The 24236-nt window shown below is 45.9% G+C and overlaps 1 protein-coding gene across 6 annotated transcripts in view; it reads left to right on the top strand.

The window, feature by feature from the left end:
- The first annotated feature begins 147 nt into the window (after window positions 1-147).
- Window positions 148-24236, top strand: part of BTBD8 (BTB domain containing 8) — an 85071-nt gene continuing 60982 nt past the window's right edge. For 5 of the 6 annotated variants that reach the window (XR_012160414.2, XM_073357072.2, XM_073357071.2 and 2 more), the window contains exons 1-2: window positions 148-518; window positions 5198-5395. Coding sequence is in view for 5 of the 6 variants with exons in the window: in XM_073357072.2 (XP_073213173.2) it covers window positions 373-518; window positions 5198-5395 (344 nt within the window). In the remaining variant the exon portion in view is untranslated. Of the gene's footprint in view, window positions 519-5197; window positions 5396-5856; window positions 5949-24236 lie in introns of those variants that run through there. The other variant, XM_073357069.2, reaches the window with a different exon arrangement.

The raw sequence follows: 24236 nt of genomic DNA, 5'->3' as shown, positions 1-24236 counted from the left end.
CGTCAGATCAGCTGCCCACGCACCCAGCAGCCAGGCAAGCAACCTGGGGGCGCAGCGGATGGATCTGAAGGAGAGCAGCCTCGATTGGTCAAGGTCGCTTCCGTCCGCCCAATGGGAGGAGGGAAGCTGGCGCTGTGTCCAATGCGCGGAGGTTTCCGGTGTGGAGAAGGCGTCCGGCAAGTTAGTTGTTTTGAGAGAGTCCCTGGGCTGCTTGGCGTCGGCGCCGTAGGGCGAACGTCGGGGCACGGCGTCTTCGTGAATACCAGCGATGTCGTATAAACGCGGTGGCTCGGGGACCGTCTGTCAATCATCGACGCTCTCGCCGGCGTTAATACAAGTCGCTGCCGCCTGAGGGGGAGCGGATTCCAGCACATGGCGCGGTGTGGGGGGGACGCTGTCTCGAAAGGCACCAGCTGGGCCCCGGCGGCGGCGGCAGCAGGCGGCGGCGGGAGGGGGGCGTGGGAGCGGCAGAGGCTGAAGGAGATGGTGGCTGAGCAGCTCCGTCAGGATCTCGGCAGGTAGGGGTGGGGGCGCGGCACCTCACCCTGGGGCTGGGCGCGCACCTCGGGTCAAAGCGCGCTCGGGAGAGCGGCCAGCCCCAGCGTTGTCATGGTACTCGGCGCAGGTGGGGTCACCCCCTGGGTGTACTTTGGCGTCGCCATCGTATCTCAGCTCCCCCGCCCCGGAGCTTACAGCCAGAGCTAGAGAGGAAAGGTGAAATAATAGCAGCCATGATACTGTAAGAATGTCAGTTTCTCTGCTGTGAGGTCGAGCCCCTCCTCCCTTGGGCTGTCAGCCTGGCGCTGGAAGAGCTCCTGCTGTGAGGGGGTGGGGGGTGGCGGTCTCCTGCTGAGAGCCCTGCCTAGCGCTGACAGCTAACAGGCGGTGTGAGCAATGCAGTTCCTTCACAGGCACGCTCTGTTGGCCTAACTACATTGACCTAAGCACTAGGCTTCTTGAGGAGGTGGAGTTATTAAGTCAAGGTACTGGGCGACTTACATCTGTAGGAGCACCATTGTAGCGTAGACCGTTAACAGAGTGAGCTTGACATAAGCTGCCTTATGTCCACCCAACTCTAGTGTAGACCAGGGTTCTGAGTCTAGCAAACCGTCTCTTTGTTGCATCTCCTCCCGCCCTGTGGAGTTGCCTTCAGATAGTTCTCTGTGTCTCTCTTCTGTGATGATCTCTATAGATGCTCTCTGGGTGTTGTCTGTTGTCTTGTATGCATCTCTGGTTCCTCTGGATCACTTGTCCTTCTTGCATAGTCATCTTGTATGACCTGGTTGCTACTGCACCCCTCACAACTCCTTTAGTCCTGTCCTTTTGGTGTGTCTCTATTGGCTGGATCCTCACAGGAATGCCTATCTCCAGGGTAAGTCCTTGGCTGACCTGCTGTACGTTTAGTGCCTGCTTTCTCAGATTGTTGGCCATCTCCTTTTGGCAGTGTCCCCATCCTTCTGGCTACACCAGGTCTCCCCTCATTGGTGGTTGGTTTTGGTCCTTCATCACATCAGTGTCTGCACTGGACTGTTTTGGTGCCCCTATAATGGAGTATTTCTGCATGCCAACAAATGCTAACAACAATGCCCGAATCAGAAGAAACAGCCTTGTGTAACAGTCTCTGAGCTGTTTTTGCAGCTGATTCCACCTTACTCCTATGGGTATGCTTGGAAGGAGGTGTGGTGATCAAACTTCCATTTACATGCAAATTCCTTGAATTCTTCCAAGGCAAATTTGGCGTTTGTTGTCAATAAGTATAGTGTCTGGAATGCCATATCTTGCAAAATGAGCCCTCAGTTTGTCAATCACTGACTTACTTCTTGTATAAGACACCGGGCATTGACACACACAGTATGGTAGTTAACTATAATCAAGTACTACTTTTCCTTGAAGGTAAATAAGCCTGCTCCCAATTTTTCCCTTGGCCAGGTATAGTTCCTAAGATAGGGTTTTGTTTTGTTTTTCCTGCTGGTGGTTATCACATGACCAGCAGGTGTCTCACCCTTCTATCAAAGAGTGGATTGGTGAATACATTTCCTGGCCAGTAAACATACTTTTGAACCTATCAGAGAAAGCAGTGAATACTCGGGTGTGAGTTTTTTTTGTTTTTTAATTCATTATATCCTTATATAACAAGGTGGAGACAATAACTCTCTGTCCTTGAAATACAATTTCATTCTGCATACTCAGCTCATCTCTAATTTGAAAATATGGTTTTGATCCTGTGGGTACCTGACTTTTGTCTTCTGGCCATCCTACTTTTATCATTCTCTTGACTGCCTGTAGTCAATGTCGTTTTGTTTTGCCCCTTTGATTTCCATCAGCTTCGCTGTTAAAACTGGGAGATAGTGTAGCATGTTAATTGATTCAGTGTCCTGATCCTTTACCCAGCATCAGCAAGTTGGGGGAATCAGCTAACACCAGTAATTGTCCTGGACAATATCTGAGCTCTATCTGGTAATGCTGGAGGTGCTGCAATATCTATGGAGCACTAAGGGGGCTTTGCCTTGATTGTCTCTGGAAGGGGTTTGTTGTCTGATTGCACTATTACTGGGTGGGTTATAGGTGTGCTTGTGGAATCACTCAGCTCCAAATACCACCGCCAAAAGCTCTTGTTCTATTTGCATTTACCACTGTTCAGTCTCTGACTAGGTTCTGCTAGCATAAGCGACTGGCTACTCCTGCAAAAGAGCTATACCCACTCCTTTCTCCAATGGATCATGCAGGAGTGTTCAGTGGCCCTCCTGCCTGGCAGTACTTCAAAACAGGGACATGTGTTATCATTTGTTTCAGCATGTCCAATGGTTGCTGTTGGGGACCTGACCAGTCCCACTCAATATTCAGCCTTGCGAGTTGATGTATGGGTTCCGCTACTGCAACTGGGTGCAGGCAGAACCTGGACAGAAAATTTGTCATTCCTATGAAGTGCTGTACCTCTTTCATATCCACTGGAGCTGGCATGTCTCTGAGCGTCTTGCTCTTGTTGGGATCTGCTTTCAGTCCCTCTGCTATGAGCAGATGTCCGGTATGTGTCACCTCACGCTATTTGAGTTGCATTTTTTTCCTGAGTTGGGTTTTATGTTTTTGTTCCTGCATCACTGTACAAAAGCTTGTAGTTTTCTTTCATGGTCTCATTCATATTTCGTATCCTTGTTCCCTTCCTCTACGATGAGGATATCATCTGCAGTTATTTTCACCCCAGATAGTTCTTCCAGCACTTGGGTGAGTCTTCTCTGGAACACTACCAGTGCTGAGCTTATGCACACTGGCATGTGCAGCCATCAGTAGCAATGGTGTTGCAAAAGTTGTCAGCATGCTGGACTCTTTATCCAGATTTATGTGCCATAACCCATTCCTCACATCAGACCGTAAAAATTCTGGTTTTGGAAAGTTCTGGCACCGTATCATCAATTGTGGGCAGTGAACAGTGGCATCTTTTCAATGCTGGTTCAGTGGCTTTGGCTTGATGAAGATATGTAATTTGTCTGATAACTACTTTACCACCTTTGTACTATTTACCCAGGTTGTACTTGTCTCTACTTTTGAACTCTTTGGATACTGGATTATGTGTTGCCAATGAAATCTTCCTACGTGGCAAGCACTTAAATTCTACTGTGGGGTCTATTTTCAGTTGCAGCTTTCCTTCACGGCAGCCGTTGCCTTTGAAAACATACCCTTTTAAAATGGTCTTCATTATCAGAGAGTCTCCTGCATTTGCTGCTTTCACAGCAGGTATAACTTTCTCACACTGCACCTGATTAGCTCTATGGCTCTGCTCTTCAAGAGGGCTCTATGGCATTTTTCCTCCACCACTACAAACTTCAGTTGGTATTGCAGACATTGTTGCATGCATGGAGTGTGGTATTCTCCCTTGCTGATTTCCTGTCCCAACATCCTGAACCTGATACACTTTTGGATCCAGGGAGAGTCAAGATGCCATCAGTGCTGTCTGATGTGCTCTCTCTCTTTTGTACAGGTCTTAATTGAATCTTTCTGAGACCTTCACCTGCTCTTGCTCACACTGCAAAAATGGTTCAACTTTCCACATTCCTGGTGGTCATAGGCTGGTGCACGTCTTTTCCCCCCCATGTTGTCTCCCACCAGAAATGCATTTCACTGTGGGTATAGAACCCTGGCCATCTGCTTTCCTTTGCTATTGTCTCACTGCATGTACTTCTGAGGGCGTTGTCATTTCTCTTGAGGCTTCTGCTTCACACTCTGAGTATTTATCTAAGGTGATTTCGCCTTCCCAGAGCAGCCAAGTGCTGCATTCTGTCCTGTCCAGAATTATGGAATCTGTCAAGTCCCCAAAAATTGCATGTAGCAGCCAATATGCAAAAGGCAGTAACGTAGAGGTCTATCCCCTCCTATTTAGATTGGTATGTAGTGAAAAACTTTGTGTCACTCCACAGTTTTTGTTCTGCTTTGGGGAGCAATAGTTCCCCGGAGCTCTTCGGACTGCTGTGAGGCTTGAGGCAGTGGTGAGCCCTTCTTGTTCCCCAATAACATAAAATAATAGTTTTACTTTCCTGCTATTGTCGTCCTGTTGCATGACCAGCTCTAAATCCTCCCTCAACTGGGTCCATTGCTGGGCTGGATTTGTATCTGCAAAATCCAGGGCTCTGTGGGGGCTTCAGGCCACATTTCATGGCTCACTTTGCAAACTGCTCAGCTGTTGCCACCATGTTCCATTTTCAGAGTGAAGCATTGCTGCAAAGTTAAGCTGCACAAATGGAACTTTATTAAACGCTCTCCATTGCTCTGTCCACCTGGCTGAGTTGCTTCCAGCCTAACTCCCTACAGTCCCTGTTTTTCCTGGTGCTCCCTTAATAACAGTCTCTCCAGGGAACATGAGTCCTCTGACTCCAGTTCCACTGATCATGGTGCAGTAGTGGCATCACCAGCTGGGGGGCTGTGTGCCATAGCAATGTATTATAGTGTCAGCATTGCACGTGGGCCGTAGTGATGGTTGAAGATGTGGGTCATAGTACAGCAGTTCCAGCAACTGAATTGAGTTTCAACAGGAATTTTTTTTCTTTAGATTACTATATCCTGAATTGTGGCATTCATATTTCACTGTAATTAAATAAAGAAAAAGAATGCATTTTTTTAAAGATTCCAATATATTATAAACAGTGTTTAGAGTGTGTCATCTAGATCTGAATTTAACTGCATAATGTTTCCTATCCTCTAACAGGCTTCTTCAAGAAGAAATACATGCAGATGTCACTTTTTGTGTTGGTCAGACTCTATTCAGAGCACATAAAGCAGTGCTTTTAGCAAGAGTTCCAGACTTCTTCTTATACAGTACCGGAAAACAATTAAGTAATCTGAAAGACCATGAAACTTTTAATTTGGAGAACTTCGAACCCTCGGAATTTAAAACATTTCTACAGTAAGTTTTTCATTATCTTCTTGGTGGTGGTGGGTTGTTTTTTATTTTTGGTGGTTTGTTTTTTTTTTGTCTTTGGTACTTCACTGTCTAAAAATTAAAATGGACTTGTAGTCAGCATTTTTTGTGTATGTTCTGTAGTATCTGGGAGAGTATCTGTTCAACAAAACTTTAGGTTTTGCTTAAAGTTACTGGATTTGATAGTGTTCCAATTAGTGTCAATGGGAGTTTTATCACAGATTTCAATAGTAGCAAGAGTGGATCCTTAGTTTAGGGGAGAGGTGACTGGGGCAAGAGAATATTTAGTACTATATCTTAAGCCATTAAACCACCCATGCCTATTCACACCAATTAATCCATTCTTGGATGATACAGCTTGGAGGACAGTTAATTGTAGTTTTGAAATAAATGTTTTCTTTTATGGTCTTTCTGTTAGCCAGGAGCCAAACCAGTTAAAACCTGTATAGGTCAGGAACAATACCTTGAATTACACCCAGAAATGAAGTGGTGTAGGTCTTGGAGCACAGATGTAATGTGGTCACTGCATGAAGCTCTGGTAAGCAAGGGGGGGATGTGCACTGTGTTCTATATTAGATAAAGTTCTGGATTGTCCTCCAATGTAGCACCATGTAGAGTGCATTTATTCTGCAGTAACAAATATATGGATAGCTATAGCAAAGCTTGTATCTGAGAAGTAAGGTTACAGTCTCCTAGCCGAGCCCAAAGTGAAATAAGTACTTTTGGCCATTGATGCAGCCTAGATTTCTAGAAACCGCTAAGGCCCCTCAGTTGCAATCATGTGTGATAGTAGTAGGATGTCACCCAATAAAGGGAACTGACCCAGCCTTCCCATACTATCCCTGATGTCTTCTTCCAAACTAGCAATGTTAGGCTCAATCTTGTCTGCACTGAGTGTCAGACAGATATACTTCCAAACCATAATCTCACTTCAGCACAGAGTCACTCAACTGCTCTGAATAGGGCAGATGAGCTGGAGAAATAAAGAGGGGTGTAATTTGCATACTGAAGACACTGCAGCTCATATAACCTCAATAATCCTCCTAATGGCTTTTTGTTCATTTTGTGCGGGAAGGATGACAAGATGAACTCCACTTGGGAGAAACATTTTAAACTAGGATGAGAAGCCTGAGGAGTGATGACTGGGACTGGTTAAATTAAGAGAATGGAACTAGGATGAGGAGCCAGGGGTGGGGAAGAGAGAGGGTGGGGACAGGCACAGAGAGAAAGGGATGGGGCAGACGGGGTCATGTTTGGAGGGAATGGTCAGAAGAGTCTGTGCCCCCTAGGTCATACTCCCCTGCAGAGCCTGGAATGGAACCTAAGATTCTTGAGTCTCATCATTCCTCTGCTGTCAGCAAATACCAGTGAAACCCACTAGCAAAGTATCCTATCCCTCTCTAGTGCTTGCTCATGTAGAGGAGGACAACATACCACTGTTAATTTACTCCATTAGCTTGAGTGGCAGGGGTCTGTGCAATGGATTTAAAGGTTCCGACCCTGCTGATGAACCATTTGGGGTGTCAATATGATGCACATGATGGAATTTGTGTCTCCATTTTGCTTTTTTAATAAATCTAGGAAGCTACACCAACCAAACTCCATTAAAAGAACACTCTATTAAGGTTGCAAAGTCAAGCACTCAAAAGTTAGGAAATGCCAGAATTTAGGTTGGCGGTGCAACCTTAATTTGCTCCCTTGTATGTATTAATTACAAGTCTTTAATTACATGATCACATACAGGTTTTTTTTTTTTTTTTTTTTAAGCAAGATATCTGCCTCCAATAGTACACAAAATGGACTGTTCTGGGATGAATCAGGTTATGTAGTTAAGGAGCATGTTTTCAGTAGGACCCCTACTTCATTTCTTGCAGAAGTTGGAAGATGTGTAGTGAGTGAGTTAGGGTGTTACCCATGAGAACCCTCCTTCTTGTAAGTCAGTTGACTTCTGCCCTGGATAATTGGACTTTATCCCTGCTTTTCCCACAGAGTTCCTCTGTGAAGCTAAACAAGTCAATTACATCAGATTTTTGACAGGTAGTCTCTAATAGTATGATCCTTATTTTCTGGGTGCCTGAGTTGAGATTCTGGGTCTCATTTATGAGTGCTAAGCACTTTTTCAGCTGTAGCTGAAGTTAATGAGACCTGTGCTTTGGCTACTTAAAATGCTGAAAAATCAAGTCCTAAGTGTCTATTGGGTGTCCAAAACCAATGGATACTTTGACCATAAATCTCTCTGTGCCTCAGTTCCCCATCTCTAACATAGCCATCTTGTATGAAATATGTATACACAATATATATATTTTGCATGTATAATCTAATTAGGCACCTCGCTTTTCATTGTCTCTCATTTGCATCTCCTTCCATTTGGTTATGAAGGTAGTGTCCCAGCTGAATAGCAGACTGCAACTGCAACTTCTTTAAAATCTATGGTGAGTTTTATTGTGTTTGTCAGGTTGCAGAGGAGAAGAACCTGAGCATCTGGGTTGATAACCTCTGGCCTGCATCTTGAAACTTATGACTCCACTTGTCAGATTGTGGCACGTCTATACTATGACGTTTGGTTGGCACAAGTTACGTCAATATATAACCACTGACTGCAGTATGTTGTGTGCATGCATACTTGGGTGCATGCATCGGTGCTGCATGTCCTCCCCGTGCATGGTTGCATTGATGTAAAATGCAGTGCACCATGCATAAGTATCCCAGTGTGCCTTGCACCACTGTTCGGCTCAGGGCCTTGTGGGTTGCTTTTTGCAGTGGTTTTTGGAATGCCACCAGTTCACCCAGAGATTTATAGAGGTAGTGGTTAAGTTTTCACCATGCCATTTTCTCCGTTCCATAATTTTTTGCACTGTTTTTTAAACCTCCCACAGTTCCACATGCCCCTTTTTTTTTGGACTCCATAATCTCTCTGGCAGGAGTGTGGACCATGCACAACTCAGTGAAACTCTCCTGAGTATTGCTAATACAGGACACATGATTCTTCTGAATTTGTAGAACTTGAACGTGCGCTACTACAATTGAGTGTGCAATGAGGAATATGTGGAGATGTTCAAGCACAATAACTGGATGCTGATTGACACAGCAGGGGAAAAAAATGCCAGGCTGCTGTTGGCGTTCATGGAGAAGCTCCACATGATAGATTGCTGCACCTGAGCCTGAGAAATGAGAACCGATTGATGGGATTGCATTGTAATGAAAGGAATGACAAGCAGTATCTGCAAAAGGCTGCATTCCTGGATCTGTGTGCCAAGGTCACTCCACCCCTCTGTCAAAGGGACACCAAACTAAGAGCTGCATTGGCAGTGGAGAAGCAAATAGCGATTGCCCACTGACTGGCAGCAATCTGTTTACAGTTGGGAAAAACTACACTGAGATTGTTGTGATCCAAGCATGTAAGGCTATTAATCATCTCCTGCTATGCAGGGTTGTGACTCTTGAGTTATGTTCAGGACATAGTGGATGGATTTACAGCAATGGGATTCCTGAACTATGGTGTGGGGTGTGGTAGATGATGCACACATCCCTATTCTGGCACATTCCACCTTGTCACTGTTTTCCATTGTTATGCAAGTACTGGTGGATCGCTGTGGATGTTTCCCAGACAATTAGTGTGGGTGGGGGGGGAGGTTTGTGATGCTCGCATTTGTAGGAACGCAGGACTTTTTCAAAAGCTGCAAGCAGGGGTAGTCTTCCCTGATCTGCATGTTACAATTGGCAATATTGAAATGCCACTAGTGTTTCTGGGGGACCCAGCCTACTCTTGTTTCCCTGGCACATGAAGATGTACACTGGCCTCCTCAACAACACCAAAGAAAGATTCAGTTACCAGCTGAGAAGATGCAGAATGATTGAATGTGCTTTTGGTAGATGTAAAGATTCCTGGCAACTCCTGCTTGCAAGATCGCATCTCAGCAAGGCTAACATCAATCACCATTGTTACAGCTGCATGCTGTGAACTGCAAAAACATCTGTGAAGCAAAAGGAGAAAAGTGACTGGTACACTATTGGGTTGAGATGAACCATGTTATCTGATGAATACTTTATAGAACAGCATTCATGGGTCGGTGCTTCCTGTTCTGAATTCTGTGATGCTTGGTGTACGATGATAAAGATACTCAGTTTCCAAAACCAGAACTTTTTTGTTCATTGCTTCTTTGCACACAATAAAGTGCAAAAATAGGGTAAGAACAGTCTAGCAATGCTATAACAGTGAACCATCCTCTAAAAACCCAAGAACAAAAAGGAAATAAATACTAGTATTATCTGATCCTGTGGTTTTTCACAGGTCTCTATCTGTGGGGGGGGGGGGGGGGGGGCCCTGTGGCTGTGGTTGTGGTTCTCATTTTTCCCTGGCATGGAGTGGTAGGGGTACATATGTGAATCCACGTGTTGGGTTTGAGGTGGTGTAGGGAGTAGTGGCCATGGAGTTCTTCAAGGATAGGAAAAGTTGCGGAGTTGGTAGTCTCTAGGCAGATAGGTCAATAATGTATTGCAGCATTGGTTTGTTGCCTGAGCAAACCCATGATGCTTTGATGTATTTCCCAATGTGCCACTCGGTCCTCTTCCCTTTTTTTGCAGCAGCTGATCCCTCCATTCTTGGTCCTTCTCAATGATTGTGGTCACATGACCCCAACTCCTCTATGATCTCAGATAGTAAGTACAGGGCTTGGAGGGGATCTCACTGAACTTATCCTCCCTAGTTCTTTTTTCTCCTTCTGATGAGGTAAGGTATTCAGCAGGCGTGGAGAGGGGAACACTCAAGGCAACCACACCAGAGGTACTGACTTCATACAGATAGATACACCATTAGATTTATAGTCACAATGGAAAGGGAAAGTTAAGTCTCAAAACTCTTTCATTAGTCCCAGAAATACTTTTAATAAGCAAACCTTAAGTGACAATTAACATTTGAGTGCCTCGTCAAGACACTGCTCTGGAGCTCAAACCCTGGTGAGTACAGCCTAGCCTAGAGGGGGGAGGAGGAGGTGTTTTGGTGTATTGAAGCCTTAAAAGCTGGATATGGGTATAGGCAAGTGCAGTGAATATTGGCAATATTTTCACAGCCAGGGATGCTCTTGGCTATTTGAGGGTGCTAAACGCACAGAGAACCCAGCTGTTACTGGCAGCCCAAAGCTGCCTGGTCTGTATACTGCTAGCCCCTTTAATACAGTAGTGTGAGTGGTACTCATCGCAGAATGGCATGGGAAATTCTTCTAGCACAGCAAGAAACAAGGCTGCCATCTGTATAAATGTTCAGGAGAGAATTGCAGAGTATTTTAATGACATTTTCATCAAGATCTCTCAAGGACAAAAGGGACATCCCTATTCAGATAAATGAAGTACTCTGCATGGCTCACTGCCAAGCTGGAAAAACAGGCTGACTACCTCTGTTTCTTCTACCTCTACCTGAGCACAGGACACTGTGCTGATGTGGATTGTGTAATTGTACTACCATGCTATTTTTTTTTAATTTATTCTCTACTGGCATAATGTTAAGACAAAATATTAAAGTAATCAAATAGAAATCAATGCCTTTGTTCACTAAAGTTGAAGGTGGCACAAGTACCATTTTAAATGGTGATGTGCAGTGTGGGGAGGGAGGAGGTAGACTCTGTTTTGGGCAACAAAAAGGGAAAAATTACTATGAGATACAATTCATGTACAAATTTACCTAAGCTCCCTTCCCCTTCAGCAGTAGGCTCCTCTGTGCTCACCATCAGAGACTGGCTTAACTCAGGAGACGTTTCAAACCACTCATGGCTTGATTTGCTATGCCCTCCACCTCCCCTTCCTTTTACTTTTCAACGTTTGCAGCAGGGGTCTCTGCAGTGGGCTCCTGCAGTGTCCACAGTTGTACATGGTTGCTGGTGGGCTCACTACCAAGAGGTGCATGCAGTTCATTGTAAAAGTGTCAGGTCTGTGAGGCAGCACCAGATTTCTTGTTACCTTCCCATACCTTCTAGTCTGTCTGCTGTAATTCCTTTTGCTTTCGCATAGCACTGCTGCTGATCCCTGTCGTGCTCCTTTGCCCCATATAATCTGCTTGTAGATGTCAATATTTCTAGGGCTAGCATGTAGCTGTGCTCGCACAGCCTCTTTGCCTTACAGGCTGAGGAGATCCAATTCTGGCCTGCAACAGGCAGTAATTTATGTAGTAGCTTTCTGTGTTTGTGAAGCTGGCATGGTTGGACACATAACTAAGGTGAGCTGGTAAGTGTGCTCACCAAGGTGAAGTAAAGTATCAGGGGATAGTCATGTTAGTCTATAGCCACAAAAACAACAGAGTCCGGTGGCACCTTAAAGACTAACCGATTTATTTGAGCATAAGCTTTCGTGGGTAAAAACCCCACTTCTTCAGATGCTTTTTACCCACAAAAGCTTATGCTCAAATAAATCTGTTACTCAGGAAAGTGCATTTCAAAATCTGGGGGAAGAGGGGAGTAGTGGCTTCTGGTCTCTGCAACCCCGGACAGTGGAGTTTGAAAGGAGCACAGGAGCGACTGTCATGGGGATAGGAGAATTGTGGGACAGCTGCTGGAGTACTGTCAGGTCGACGCAGGGCAAGTGTAGACACTGCATGACCTGTGTTGACCCTAAGTAGATTGAACATAGCTCTGCATTGCTCAGGAGGTGGTGATATTGCATCACTGTAACGGTGCTTACATTGCTGGGAGACCAATTATAGCATAGGTACATGTACAGTGAGGTTGGTACAAGCTCACTTAGGTTGACCTTTCTTTGTAGTGTAGACCAGGCCTAAGTAGAAAGAACAGAATGGGCTGGAGCAGTGCAGGAGAGAGTGGCAAAATACAAAGTTGGCATTATAGGTCTCAATTATGGATTTGGCTGAGTGGATTGTTTTCCTTTAGAACAAGGAGAAATTGAGCAACATATGCATTACAATTAATACAAATAACTGACTAAATCTGTCATCTGAAATTGTTCAAATGTGCTTTTCTATTACTTATATGGTCCAAACACCTCCCAAATGTTAACAAGCTTCTCCTTGCAATAATCCTGTGTGATAGAAAATATTATTTCCATTTTACATATGAGGAACTGAGACACAGAGAAACTGACTGTCTTGACAAACGTGTCACAGGAAATCTGTTATAGAAGTGGGAATTGAACACGGATCTCCTGAGTCTTAGTGCAGTTAATGTGAGAGAGTAGCATTAAAGCTACATTAGTGGATTAATAACAGATGTGATTACTTTTACTGAAGTTTTCACTGCCAGTAGCACTGTGAATTCTTTATATGTGACCAGTTAATCAGGTCATCTTGGAATCTTTCCATTACTGTATCTTTTGCTTCTGTGGCTCTGAGCCTTTACAGTTTTCTAATTGGATTCTCTTATCTCTAAAGTTTGTGAAAGGAAAGAGAATAAGGAATGTTATCAGTTTCAACAGCTATATATAATTCTTCTGTGTTTTTGTTAATTTCTTCTCAGCATTGTACTTGCTGTTAAAATCCTTTGTTTAAGAATGTCTTTTTCAGTGGCTCCACCAATTATTTTAACTCCATTTGTAAATGAAAAAAGGAAGAGGAATAACTATTAAATGTTCTTTTTTGAAGAAAAGAACTTAAATTCAGCATTTGAAATTTCAGGGGAAATAAGTTCCCCATCATCTAAACCTAGTTGTATACCTAATAGGAAGCAACAGTTTAATTCAGAAATACCTTAAAATAGACAGGATTCTAATGTGCCCATCACCTTAGGGCCTGGTCTACACTAGAAAGTTGTACTAGCTTAGCTGTGTCGGTTAGAAGTGTTACATTTTCCACACTTCTAACCAATTGACATAGCAATACTGGCAAAAGCCTTAGGGCATGGCTACACTGGAAACTTCAAAGAGCTGTTGCAGGAATGCTCCCACAGCAGCGCTTTGAAGTGCGAGTGTGGTCGCGCATGAGAGAGGTCTCCCAACACTCCTTGGTGAGGTGGATTACCAGGGGATTAGCTCCCAGTGCTTGGAGCCTGTCTACACGAGCACTTTTTAAAGCGCTCAGGGGGATGATTTTCCACATCCCTGACCCAGCAAGTTAGAGCGCTATAAAATGTAAATGGAGACAAGCCCTTAGTGTAGGCACAGTTATATCAGCAAAAAAGTCCTTTAGCTGTTGTTACTACTTCCATTGGGGGAGCTGGTTTAAGCTATACCAGTAAAAGGCTTCTAGCAGAGATGCAACTTATATCAGTTAAAGAACTCTTGCTGGTATATCTATAACAGCAAACTCTTAACTGTAGAAAAGGCCTATGTGCCACTTCAGAAGTGGTTTCCATCAGCAACTCCATGTTTGTGTCCCTACCTCCACCTCAGACCCCGAATTAACAGATATGCAAAAGAAGTTAATCATTTTTAAAGTAAATTTGACTAAGCAAACTCCAGACGTGTTGTGGATTTTTCTAATTTTTTTTTCATTTCCTTTCTTAAACACACTCATTCTCATTTACCCTCAGCACCCTCCCACTTAATTGAAATACAAAGGTTTTTTTCTCAACCTGGAAAGAAATTTTCAGTGTTCCTTTTGTGTTCTTCATCCATTTATCTTTTATCCTTGTTCTGGCTTTTTTTCCCTGCTCCTTCCTTTTTCCTCTTGGATTTCCCTTCCTTGCTTTTCTAGTGCTAATGTTCATTCAGGTGTTCTGTCGTTAGTTTATTAAATACCTAAGTTATACTGAGGCACCTAAAGGGAATTTAAAAACGTAGAATTGATAAATGATAAAAATTCTTAATACCAAGTTGTTAACATTGTGAATGAACAAATTCTTCTTGCCTGTTCATATTACATTGAGTAATAACTTTTGGGGGCAGTAGGTATGAATAATATTTGATGGTGCCCAGAATGGGTCCAAGTCCTGCCACACCCCCCCGCACACACCACACCTGCCTTGTAAGCAGATATATATATAATTTTTTTTTAAAAAATAACGTAAAAATGTGAGGGCTCTGGGGATGAGGGGTAGGGGTGGGGGGCTCTGGGCTAGGGCAGAGGGTTGGGGGAGGCATGAGGGCTCTGGCTGGGGATGAGGGGTTGGGGTGTTGGAGGGGGCTGAAGGCTGGGGATGAGGGGTGTGGGAGGGGCTCAGGTAGAAGGTTGGGGTACAGGAGTGAGGGCTCTGGGGTGGGGCTGAGGGCTTCACAGTGCAGGAGGGGCTCAGGCCTGGGGCAGAAGGTTGGGATGCAGTGGGGGTGAGGGCTCTGGCTAGGGGTGCAGGTGGTGGGGTGGGGGCAGGGCCAGAGATGAGGAGTTTGGGGTACAGGCAGGCTGCCTCCAGCTGTGGCCAGAGGGGAGGACTCTTCCTTCCCTGCCCCCCCAACACACTCACCTTGCACCACTGTCACTGCGTGTGCTCCTAGAGCCACTCTCAGGTCCAGGAAGCCCCCTCGCCTCTCCTGTGGTGGGGACGGGGGGGTCTGCCATCACATGTGCACCTCCTCCCATGCTGCTGCCCCTCACTGGGGTGGGGGATGGTGCTGCCCCTTGCCCAACCTGGGGCAGGAGCAGTGACTGTGGGTGTGGGGGCCTCCTGTGCTGGTGGAGGGTCCTGCCAGAAAAGGGGAGGGTCCATCCCTCCAAAGTGGAAGAGCAGGGGCTCAGTCAGCCTGCCCTCACACTAGCACCCCCATAACCACTAGGATACTGCAGTGGCAGCTGATGCTGGGAGTCGGCAGAGCAGAGCGCGGAAGGCAGCTGGCTGCTACCCAGGGCGCAGGCAGGGACACTCAGGGTAGGTGATGTGGTGGGGCGGCAGGCAGGGTGAGACGCTGCCCCGAACATTGCTGGAGCCTGGCCCCCGTGCCCTGAATATTGCTGGAGCCTGGGCACCACAGGCCCATGTAACTTGCTGCCCCAATCATTTTGTAGTACACAAGGAAGACCTTTTTTTCTATCCTATGCACTTTGAACACAAAATGATAAATATTGCCCTCTCTCTCTTGCCCTATGATCTTGCTGCTTCATATCATTTCAGCATTACTTTGTCGTACTATTTTGGTATTCATTCATATTTTATAATAAAAAAGATAGGTTTATTGAGCCTAGAAAGGAGGGCTTAGAAAGAACTAGACTGATGTATTCTCAATACATGAAGTTCCTCTTTCCCCCTTCCTTAAGCCTCATTCGTGAAATATAGGTACCAAGAGACACTGACATTGAAATTAAGTTAACAGGCAATACATTTAGATCAAATACAAGGAAACTCTATTGACATTGATGCTTCCTGCATGGGTGTTTGAATCAGATACTGATGCTAGATATTAAAGACATGGACCAGTGGTTTGATTTTTTTCTATGGCAAATGTTGTGTTCTTATGGTTCTTCATCACCCAGCAGGACACAAAATCTAGTACATTAATTGCAGGCAGCAACTCTCTGAAATGAGACTTCTGCCCCCTCCACCCCACTCACGGCCTATAGTTAGCTAATCTTTTGAGTACTGTAGTCCTAGGACAACCTATCCTTTTGTAAAATCATCAGACTCCAGCTACTGCTACTAACTTTGAGAGATTGCCCTATAGCATCATTCAGATTTCATTATCCTTCATCTACTCATATTGTACACATACCTCTTGAACTCACTGTTCAGGCCTTTCCTAATCTTCTGTGTGCAGAGGAAAAAATAAAACAACCACAAGGTGGAGTGTGTGTCAAAACTACAGGCCATTAGAGTGGTATTACAGAAGATGACAGCTCTATTTTTGGATCTAGCTAATGTAGCCTTTTGCTGCACACATTTTCGAAAGGTAGTTGTAGCAAATATAGCACATCCAGAACTGCTTGTGAAAACTTGGATTTAAGAACTGAATATTTTAAAATAGCAGAAGTCCTAACTGTCAATACTAGTTCAATACATTTTGATTATAAATAAAGTATTATTACAATTTAATAGATTTCCCATTTTCACGGTCATCTTGGAGAGCTTGTGCATAAGATGACTTTATTGCATATAACTTAATGATCATCAGCAGCTAAGAGGTTATTCTTAGAAAGAGGCATCTGTTTTTAAACCAAATAAATCCTCCAGTGGTGTCCTCATAATATTCTCAACGCTAATGCTTTAGAGATTCTGTTAATGCAGTATACGTTTTTGTATTTCTCTTTCTGATGGTGATAGTTGACAATCCAGGCTATTCTAGGAGAGAGAGAGAGAGAGAATGTATATTTTTGGACCAGTTTGAGGAGGCAGGAAAAGAATATAGGTTATAATGAACACTGGGAGGTGGTGAGTCCCTCCTGTTTCCCCCCCACACACCCCTTCTTAGCATATATTCAGCTACTTATCCAAGAGAGGTGCATCTTTTTGCATATTATCAATTCAGGTTACCTACATATTAACTTTACATTTACCATGCACAAGGGATTCTCTGAGGCTCTTGCACTGCAGCAGTATTTCTCCTTCAATGCTGATCTCTTTTTCTCACTATTAGGATTGTACTGTGTTATGAAATGAGGTAAGGATCTGCAGTGCAGTTATTAACTCATGGTAGGTTATCACAACAGTGCTGCATGCTGTTGTCTATTGTTTCTAGTTTCTTTAGTTGCATGCGAACAACCTAATCCTCTTGTTGTTAGATTAGTACAAGTTACTGTTATAGTGTTCATATACAAAAAGAGAAGCTGCATGGGTCTCAACTGCTATTTGCTAACCTATTTGACTAGAAAAGAAATGATGCAGAGGCCACGTTCTCCATAAGATACCATAATTCAGAGGACCCCATGCAAATAGAGACTACAAATTACTTAGGGTGTGATTAAGCAATGTGACAAAGTTCCTCCTCTGCGCTTATTGGCGGATTTGCTTGCCTCAGAGATTCACAGTCACCCTCAGTTTGGCCACTTTTGCTAGTGGCGCAAACCTGCCGTTCACTCAGCTAACCTAATCACTGGCCAGCATGGGGAAAGGGAGGAGAACAATCCCCACAGTCTCTGCTGACCCACTTAGTGGGTCGGGGAATAGGCCAGGGACCTTCCCCTCTGGTGGGACCCACAGTCCAGGTCATCTTCTCTTGTCTCAAATAGGGAGTTGAGGGGAATGGGGGGAACCCAGGCCCACCCTCTCCTCTTGATTCCAGCCCAGGGCCCTGTGGATTGCAACTGTCTACAGTGTCACTTGTAACAGCTGTGTGACAGCTACAACTCCCTGGGCTACTTCCCCATGGCCTCCTCCCAACACCTTCTTTACCCTCACCACAGGATCTTCCTCCTGAAGCCTGATCACGCTCATACTCCTCAGTCCTCCAGCAGCATGCCTTCTCACTCCTTGTACCTCCCTCCCCTAACTGATGGGAGGTCCTTTTTAATCCAGGTGTCCTGATTAGTCTGCCTGCCATAATTGATTTTATTATATTAATTGGCTCCAGGTGTCTTAATTAGCTTGCCTGTCTTGATTTCTCTAGTGCAGCCCCTCCTCTGGTCACTCAGGGAACAGAAAACTGTTCATCCAATGGCCAGTATATTTGCGTTCTACCAGACTCCTGTACCTCACTGGTCTGGGTCTGTCACATATCCCTTCCCCCTGCTCAACACCAAGGGATTGGGCAGCTTGGGACTCCAGACAGTGCACACGTGACAAGCCATCGGCTGTGACGGCTCCCTGTCACACGGAACTGGAAAGGTTGGAGGGATAAGAACCACCTGGTCACCCTTGTGTTCTTCTCCTTGTTCCGCTGCATCCATTGAAGTGGGGCATGGTCGGTCACGAGGACAAATCTGCACCCGAGCAGGTAGTAGCGCAGTGTTTCCATGGCCCATTTTACAGCGAGGCACTCCCTCTCCACCACTGCACATTTTTGCTCCCTCGGAAGGAGTTTCCTACTGAGGTAGAGAATTGGGTGTTCCTCCTCCCCGACCATCTGTGGTGGAACGGCCCCCAACCCTACTTCCGATGCATCCGTCTGCAGGACAAATTCCTTGGTGAAATCTGGGGCTACCAGTACGGGGTTACTGCAGAGGGCAGTCCGTAGGTCTGTGAACGCTTTATCTGCTGTGTCAGACCTTCTCACCAGATCAGGTCCACAGGCCTTCATTAGGTCTGTCAGGAGGCTTGCCCTTGTGGCAAAGTGGGGGATAAATTGTCAGTAATACCCCACCACACCTAGGAATGCCCGGACTTGTTTCTTGCGACTTGGTCGGGGCCAATTTTGGATGGCCTCTAACTAATTCAGTTGGAATTTTACCAGACCTTCTCCCACAATGTAGCCAAGATATTTGGCCTCCATAAACCCTACAGCACCTTGGCAGGGTTTGCTGTAACGCCAGCTTGCCTGAAGGTAACGAGGACTGCCTCCACTTTCTCTCGGTGGGTTTCCCAGTCTGGGGTATGAATGACCACATCGTCCAGGTAGACAGCAGCATAATTGTTATGGGGGCGTAATAGCTTGTCCATGAGACGCTGGAAGGTAGCTGGGGCCCCCCATGTAGTCCAAAAGGAAGGACAGTATATTGGAAAAGACTCTCTGATGTAGAGATCGCAGTCTTTCCCTTTGTCTTTGGCAAGGGGAATCTGCCAGTACCCCTTTGTCAAGTCTAGGGTAGTCAAGTACCAGGCATTGCCTAAATGGTCTACTAGCTCCTCTATATGAGGTATGAGATACGCGTCAAACTGGGATACCTCGTTTAGTCGCCGGAAGTCATTGCAAAACCTTGTGGTGCCATCAGGTTTGGGCACCAGCACGATTGGGCTGGACCACTGACTGTGGGATTCTACGATGATCCCCAACTCCAGCATTTTTTTTTATTTCTGCTTTTATTTCTTCCCTTTTGGACGCTGGCACCTGGTAGGTTACTCTGACCCCAGGATTTGTGACGATGTGGTGATAGGTCTCGGTTGTTCGGCCCGGTTTTGTCAAGAACACATCTTGGTTCCGGAAGATCATCTCAGACACCTCATTCTTCTGGTCTGGTGTTAAATCAGGAGACACTCTCACCTGTTCAGAAGGTTTGTTTTCTTGGGGTAGGTCTTTTTGGACAGCTGTGCATCCCTCTTGTGAATACCAGGGTTTCAGAAGGTTGATGTGATATATTTGCTCTTGTTTCCGATGTCCTGGTTGTCGCATCTTGTAATTTACCTCCCCTATGGGTTCAACTATTTCGTAGGGTCCTTGCCACTGGGCCAAAAGTTTACTGTCTGTTGTGGGTACCAACACCATTACTCAGTCTCTGGGCTGGAATTGCCGAACTTTGGCTTGGCGATTGTACTGATCTCATTGGGCTTCTTGGGCCTTCTCCAGGTGTTCCCGCAATATGGCGGTGACCCGCGCTATCCGGTCCCTCATTTGTAACACATGCTCGGTTACATTCTTCCCCTCATTGGACTCCTCCTCCCAAATTTCCTTGGCTATGTCCAAGATGCCCCGGGGGTGGTACCCATATAATAGCTCAAAGGGAGAAAACCCAGTTGAGGCCTGAGGTACCTCCCGGATGGCAAACATAAGGTATTGTAGTGGGTGTCCCAATCCTTCCCGTCTTGATTTACCACCTTCCTTATCATAGCCTTCAGGGTTCAGTTGAAACTTTCTACCAGCCCATTGGTCTGTGGATGATGGACCGAAGTCCTCAGAGTATGTATGTGGAGTAGGACACATAGGTCCTTCATTAGTTTTGACATAAGTGGGGTTCCTTGGTCAGTCAGTATCTCCTTTCGTAGCCCCACTCGGGCAAAGATCCCCACTAGCTCTTTGGCTATTGTTTTAGAAGCTGTGTTCCTCAGGAGGACGGCTTCTGGATACCGTGTAGCATAGTCCAGGACGACAAGTACATATTGGTGGCCCCAGGTAGTCTTTTCTACAGGTCCCACTAGGTCCATGGCTGTTCACTCAAACGGGACCTCTATGATGGGAAGGGGTACCAATGGTGCCCTCAAGTGGGGACGGGGACTGTGCAGCTGACACTCTGGGCAGGAGGCACAGTATCTCCACACTTCTTTGTGCACCCCGGGCCAGAAGAACCTTTGTAGGATCCTCACCAGGGTCTTCTCTACCCCAAAATGCCCCCCAAAAAGATGACTATGCGCAAGGCTTAATATGGTCTTCTGGTGTTTGTGAGGTACTAGGAGCTGCTCTACCTTCTGTCCCTGTCCTGGTGCAACCCTGTACAGGAGATCCTTCTTTATGATGAAGTAGGGGCCGGGTCCCTGGGTTTTCCCTTCCATGGGAACCCCATCTATTTCTGTTACCTCCTTCCTAATGGTGTTGTACCTTGGATCTTTGGCTTGGTCCTGTCCGAAATTTACCCTCACGGGGCTGGTCTTCCCAAGTTCTAGGGGATGAGTCACTGTTGCTTCTGCCGGTTCAGAGGCATTAGGGTTGGGGTCTGTATCAGGTGCTTCTCCCTCCTGGGCGGCCTCCTTTTCAGGTGCCTGGGTCCGCCTACCTACGAGAGAGACCCTCTGGCTTTGGGTCAGTATTCGGGTTCCCAAGGCCTTAGCTGCCCTTTTTTGTCTGTCTTTCTGTCCCGCCTGGGAGTGGAGAAAATGTCTGGGGAAATTTCGGAGAAAATTGGGGGTTGACAGTTTACTGTGGATGCCTCCCCTTTCTCCAATCCCCCTGTTGGGAGTAAGTCATCAAATCCTGGGAAGTCCCACCCTATGAGCACCGGGTAAGGGAGTTTAGGCACTACACCTGCTGCTACCTCTGTAGCGTTCCCCTGGATTTCAATTTTTAACTTCAATTTTCAATTCACAGTGTGAATTAGGGAGCATGGGTTTTCCCAGTTGCCTAGGCTATGTTGCATAGACTTCTCGGCACTGAGACACTGTGCAGCTATGTGTCCTCCCCCACTCCCTCCAGCAGGTGTAACATCTGTATGGGGCCCTAGGCATTCCCCGGTCTCTTGGTTTAGGCAGCCTAATGTCATGATCCTCTTCACCCTCAGTGCTCTGACTTTTAAATGGTCTCTGGTGGGCCTTCAGCCCCCCTCTTTTTTCCACCTGGGCCTTCTTGGGGGCTCAGTTGCCTGAGCTCTGAGGATTGGTGCCACTAGTTTAACCCAGGGCGCCTCTTCCTTAGCTGGTTGGGTCAGTTCCCTCGTCGTCCTACGCCTCTCTACCAAGGCGACAACCTCATCATAAGCGGAGGGTTCGTTCTGGCTTACCCAGGCATGAAGGTCTGGTGGTAGTCCTCGCATGTACCGGTCGATGACCAGAACCTTTAGTATCTCTTCTGGACTCAGAGACTCGGTTTGTAACCACTTTCGTGCAAGATGGAGGAGGTCATATAATTGGGACTGTGGGGTTTTGTTTTCCTGGTACCTCCACTCGTGATACCACTGCACCCGCACTGCGGTCGTTACCCCAGATCTGGCCAGGATCTCTGCTTTCAGACAGGGATAGTCTGCTGCAGCTTCTTCAGACATATCATAATATGCCTTCTAGGCCTCCCCACACAGGAATGGAGCGAGGATGCCAGACAACTGTTCGAGGCCAAGACTCCCGTAGGGCTGTCCTCTCAAAGGCCAGGAGGTATGCTTCTACGTCATCCTCCCGCATCATTTTCTGCAGACAATTGCTGGCCCGTATGACCTGCGTCCCATCATGGCTGCGGTTCAGCTCTGTAAGGGTCTTCACCTGGTTTACCAGTTCCCGCAACATAGCATGGTCTTGAGTGCCTGGTCCATCAACAGGTGATTGGTCTCTTGGTCACACTGCCTCCTATTGGGTGGCTGCCTGGACATGGGTAGCCTCCTGCTGGGCAGCTGTGGCTTGTATCGGTGCCTGCACTACGTCCTCCATTGTGGTGAAGAAAAAAAAAACCCAACCCTCTTGTCAAGGTTCCTCCCCCACTCTGGACTCTAGGGTACAGATGTGGGGACCTGCATGAAAAACCTTCTAAGCTTATCTTTACCAGCTTAGGTCAAAACTTCCCCAAGGTACAAAATATTCCACCCGTTGTCCTTGGACTGGCCGCTACCACCACCAAACTAATACTGGTTACTGGGGAAGAGCTGTTTGGACACGTCTTTCCCCCCAAAATACTTCCCAAAACCTTGCACCCCACTTCCTGGACAAGGTTTGGTAAAAAGCCTCACCAATTTGCCTAGGTGACTACAGACCCAGACCCTTGGATCTTAAGAACAATGAACAATCCTCCCAACACTGGCACCCCCCCTTTCCTGGGAAATGTTGGATAAAAAGCCTCACCAATTTGCATAGGTGACCACAGACCCAAACCCTTGGATCTGAGAACAATGAAAAAGCATTCAGTGTTTTACAAGAAGACTTTTAATAAAAATAGAAGTAAATAGAAATAAAGAAATCCCCCCTGTAAAATCAGGATGGTAGATACCTTACAGGGTAATTAGATTCAAAACATAGAGAACCCCTCTAGGCAACTAAGTTAAAAAAAAGATACACAGACAGAAATAGTTATTCTATTCAGCACAGTTCTTTTCTCAGCCATTTAAAGAAATCATAATCTAACATGTACCTAGCTAGATTACTTACTAAAAGTTCTAAGACTCCATTCCTGGTCTATCCCCGGCAAAGACCCAGCATACAGACAGACACACAGACCTTTTGTTTCTCTCCCTCCTCCCAGCTTTTGAAAGTATCTTGTCTCCTCATTGGTCATTTTGGTCAGGTGCCAGCGAGGTTACCTTTAGCTTCTTAACCCTTTACAGGTGAGAGGAGCTTTCCCCTGGCCAGGAGGGAATTCAAAGGGGTTTACCCTTCCCTTTATATTTATGACACCTCTCCTTTCTTTCTTTTTTTTTTTTTTAAACACCCTCTTTCTGCCACGCTGTGCACCTGATCCCACTGCTAACACCAGTGTGACAAAGTTCCTCCTCTGCCTTGGTGGGTCCTGCGCTTATTGACGGATTTGCTTGCCTCAGAGATTCACGGCCGCCCTCAGTTTGGCCACTTTTGCTAGTGGCGCAAACCTGCCGTTCACTCAGCTAACCTCATCACTGGCCAGCATGGGGAAAGGGAGGAGAACAATCCCCGCAGTCTCTGCTGACCCACCTGGTAGGTCAGCGAATAGGCCAGGGACCTTCCCCTCTGGTGGGACCAACAGTCCAGGTCACCTCTTCTTGTCTCAAATAGGGAGTTGAGCGGAATGGGGGGAACCCAGGCCCACCCTCTCCTCTTGATTCCAGCCCAGGGCCCTGTGGATTGCAACTGTCTACAGTATCTCCTGTAATAGCTGCGTGACAGCTACAACTCCCTGAGCTACTTCCCCATGGCCTCCTCCCAACACCTTTTTTACCCTCACTGCAGGAGCTTCCTCCTGAAGCCTGATCACGCTTCTACTCCTCAGTCTTCCAGCAGCACACCCCCTCCCCTAACTGATGGGAGGTCCTTTTTAAACTAGGTGATTAGTCTGCCTGCCATAATTGATTCTATTATGTTAATTGGCTCCATGTGTCTTAATTAGCTTGCCTGTTTTTAATTGGTTCTAGCAGGTTCTTAATTGCTCTAGTGCAGACCCTGCTCTGATCACTCAGGGAACAGAAAACTGTTCATCCAGTGGACAATATATTTGCCTTCTACCAGACTCCTATACCCCACTGGTCTGGGTCTGTCACAGCAATCTGTCTGCTTTGTCGTTTGCAGTAAATGCTGGTAATGATTATTTTTCTTTCTCTTTCTCACCTCCTTTTTTCTTTTTCACCTTGCTTTTGTACTCTCAATAGTTGTTTCAGAATAGCTAATGGTCACTTTTCTCAATACTGTAAGATTATAAAATTATTATGAACTTTGTGTGTACTTTATATTTAATCACTGTCAAAATGTTACAAAAACACAAGTGGAAGAGATCCTAAAATTAATTTGAATCTTCTGATATTATTGCTGAAAACCTCCCTCTTGCCTTCCAAAAT

The sequence above is a fragment of the Lepidochelys kempii genome, chromosome 8, assembly GCF_965140285.1.
Source record: "Lepidochelys kempii isolate rLepKem1 chromosome 8, rLepKem1.hap1, whole genome shotgun sequence".
NCBI classification, from domain to species: Eukaryota; Metazoa; Chordata; order Testudines; family Cheloniidae; genus Lepidochelys; species Lepidochelys kempii.
The sequence above is the reverse complement of the archived record's forward strand: the minus strand, read 5'-3'. Positions and strand labels throughout refer to the sequence as shown.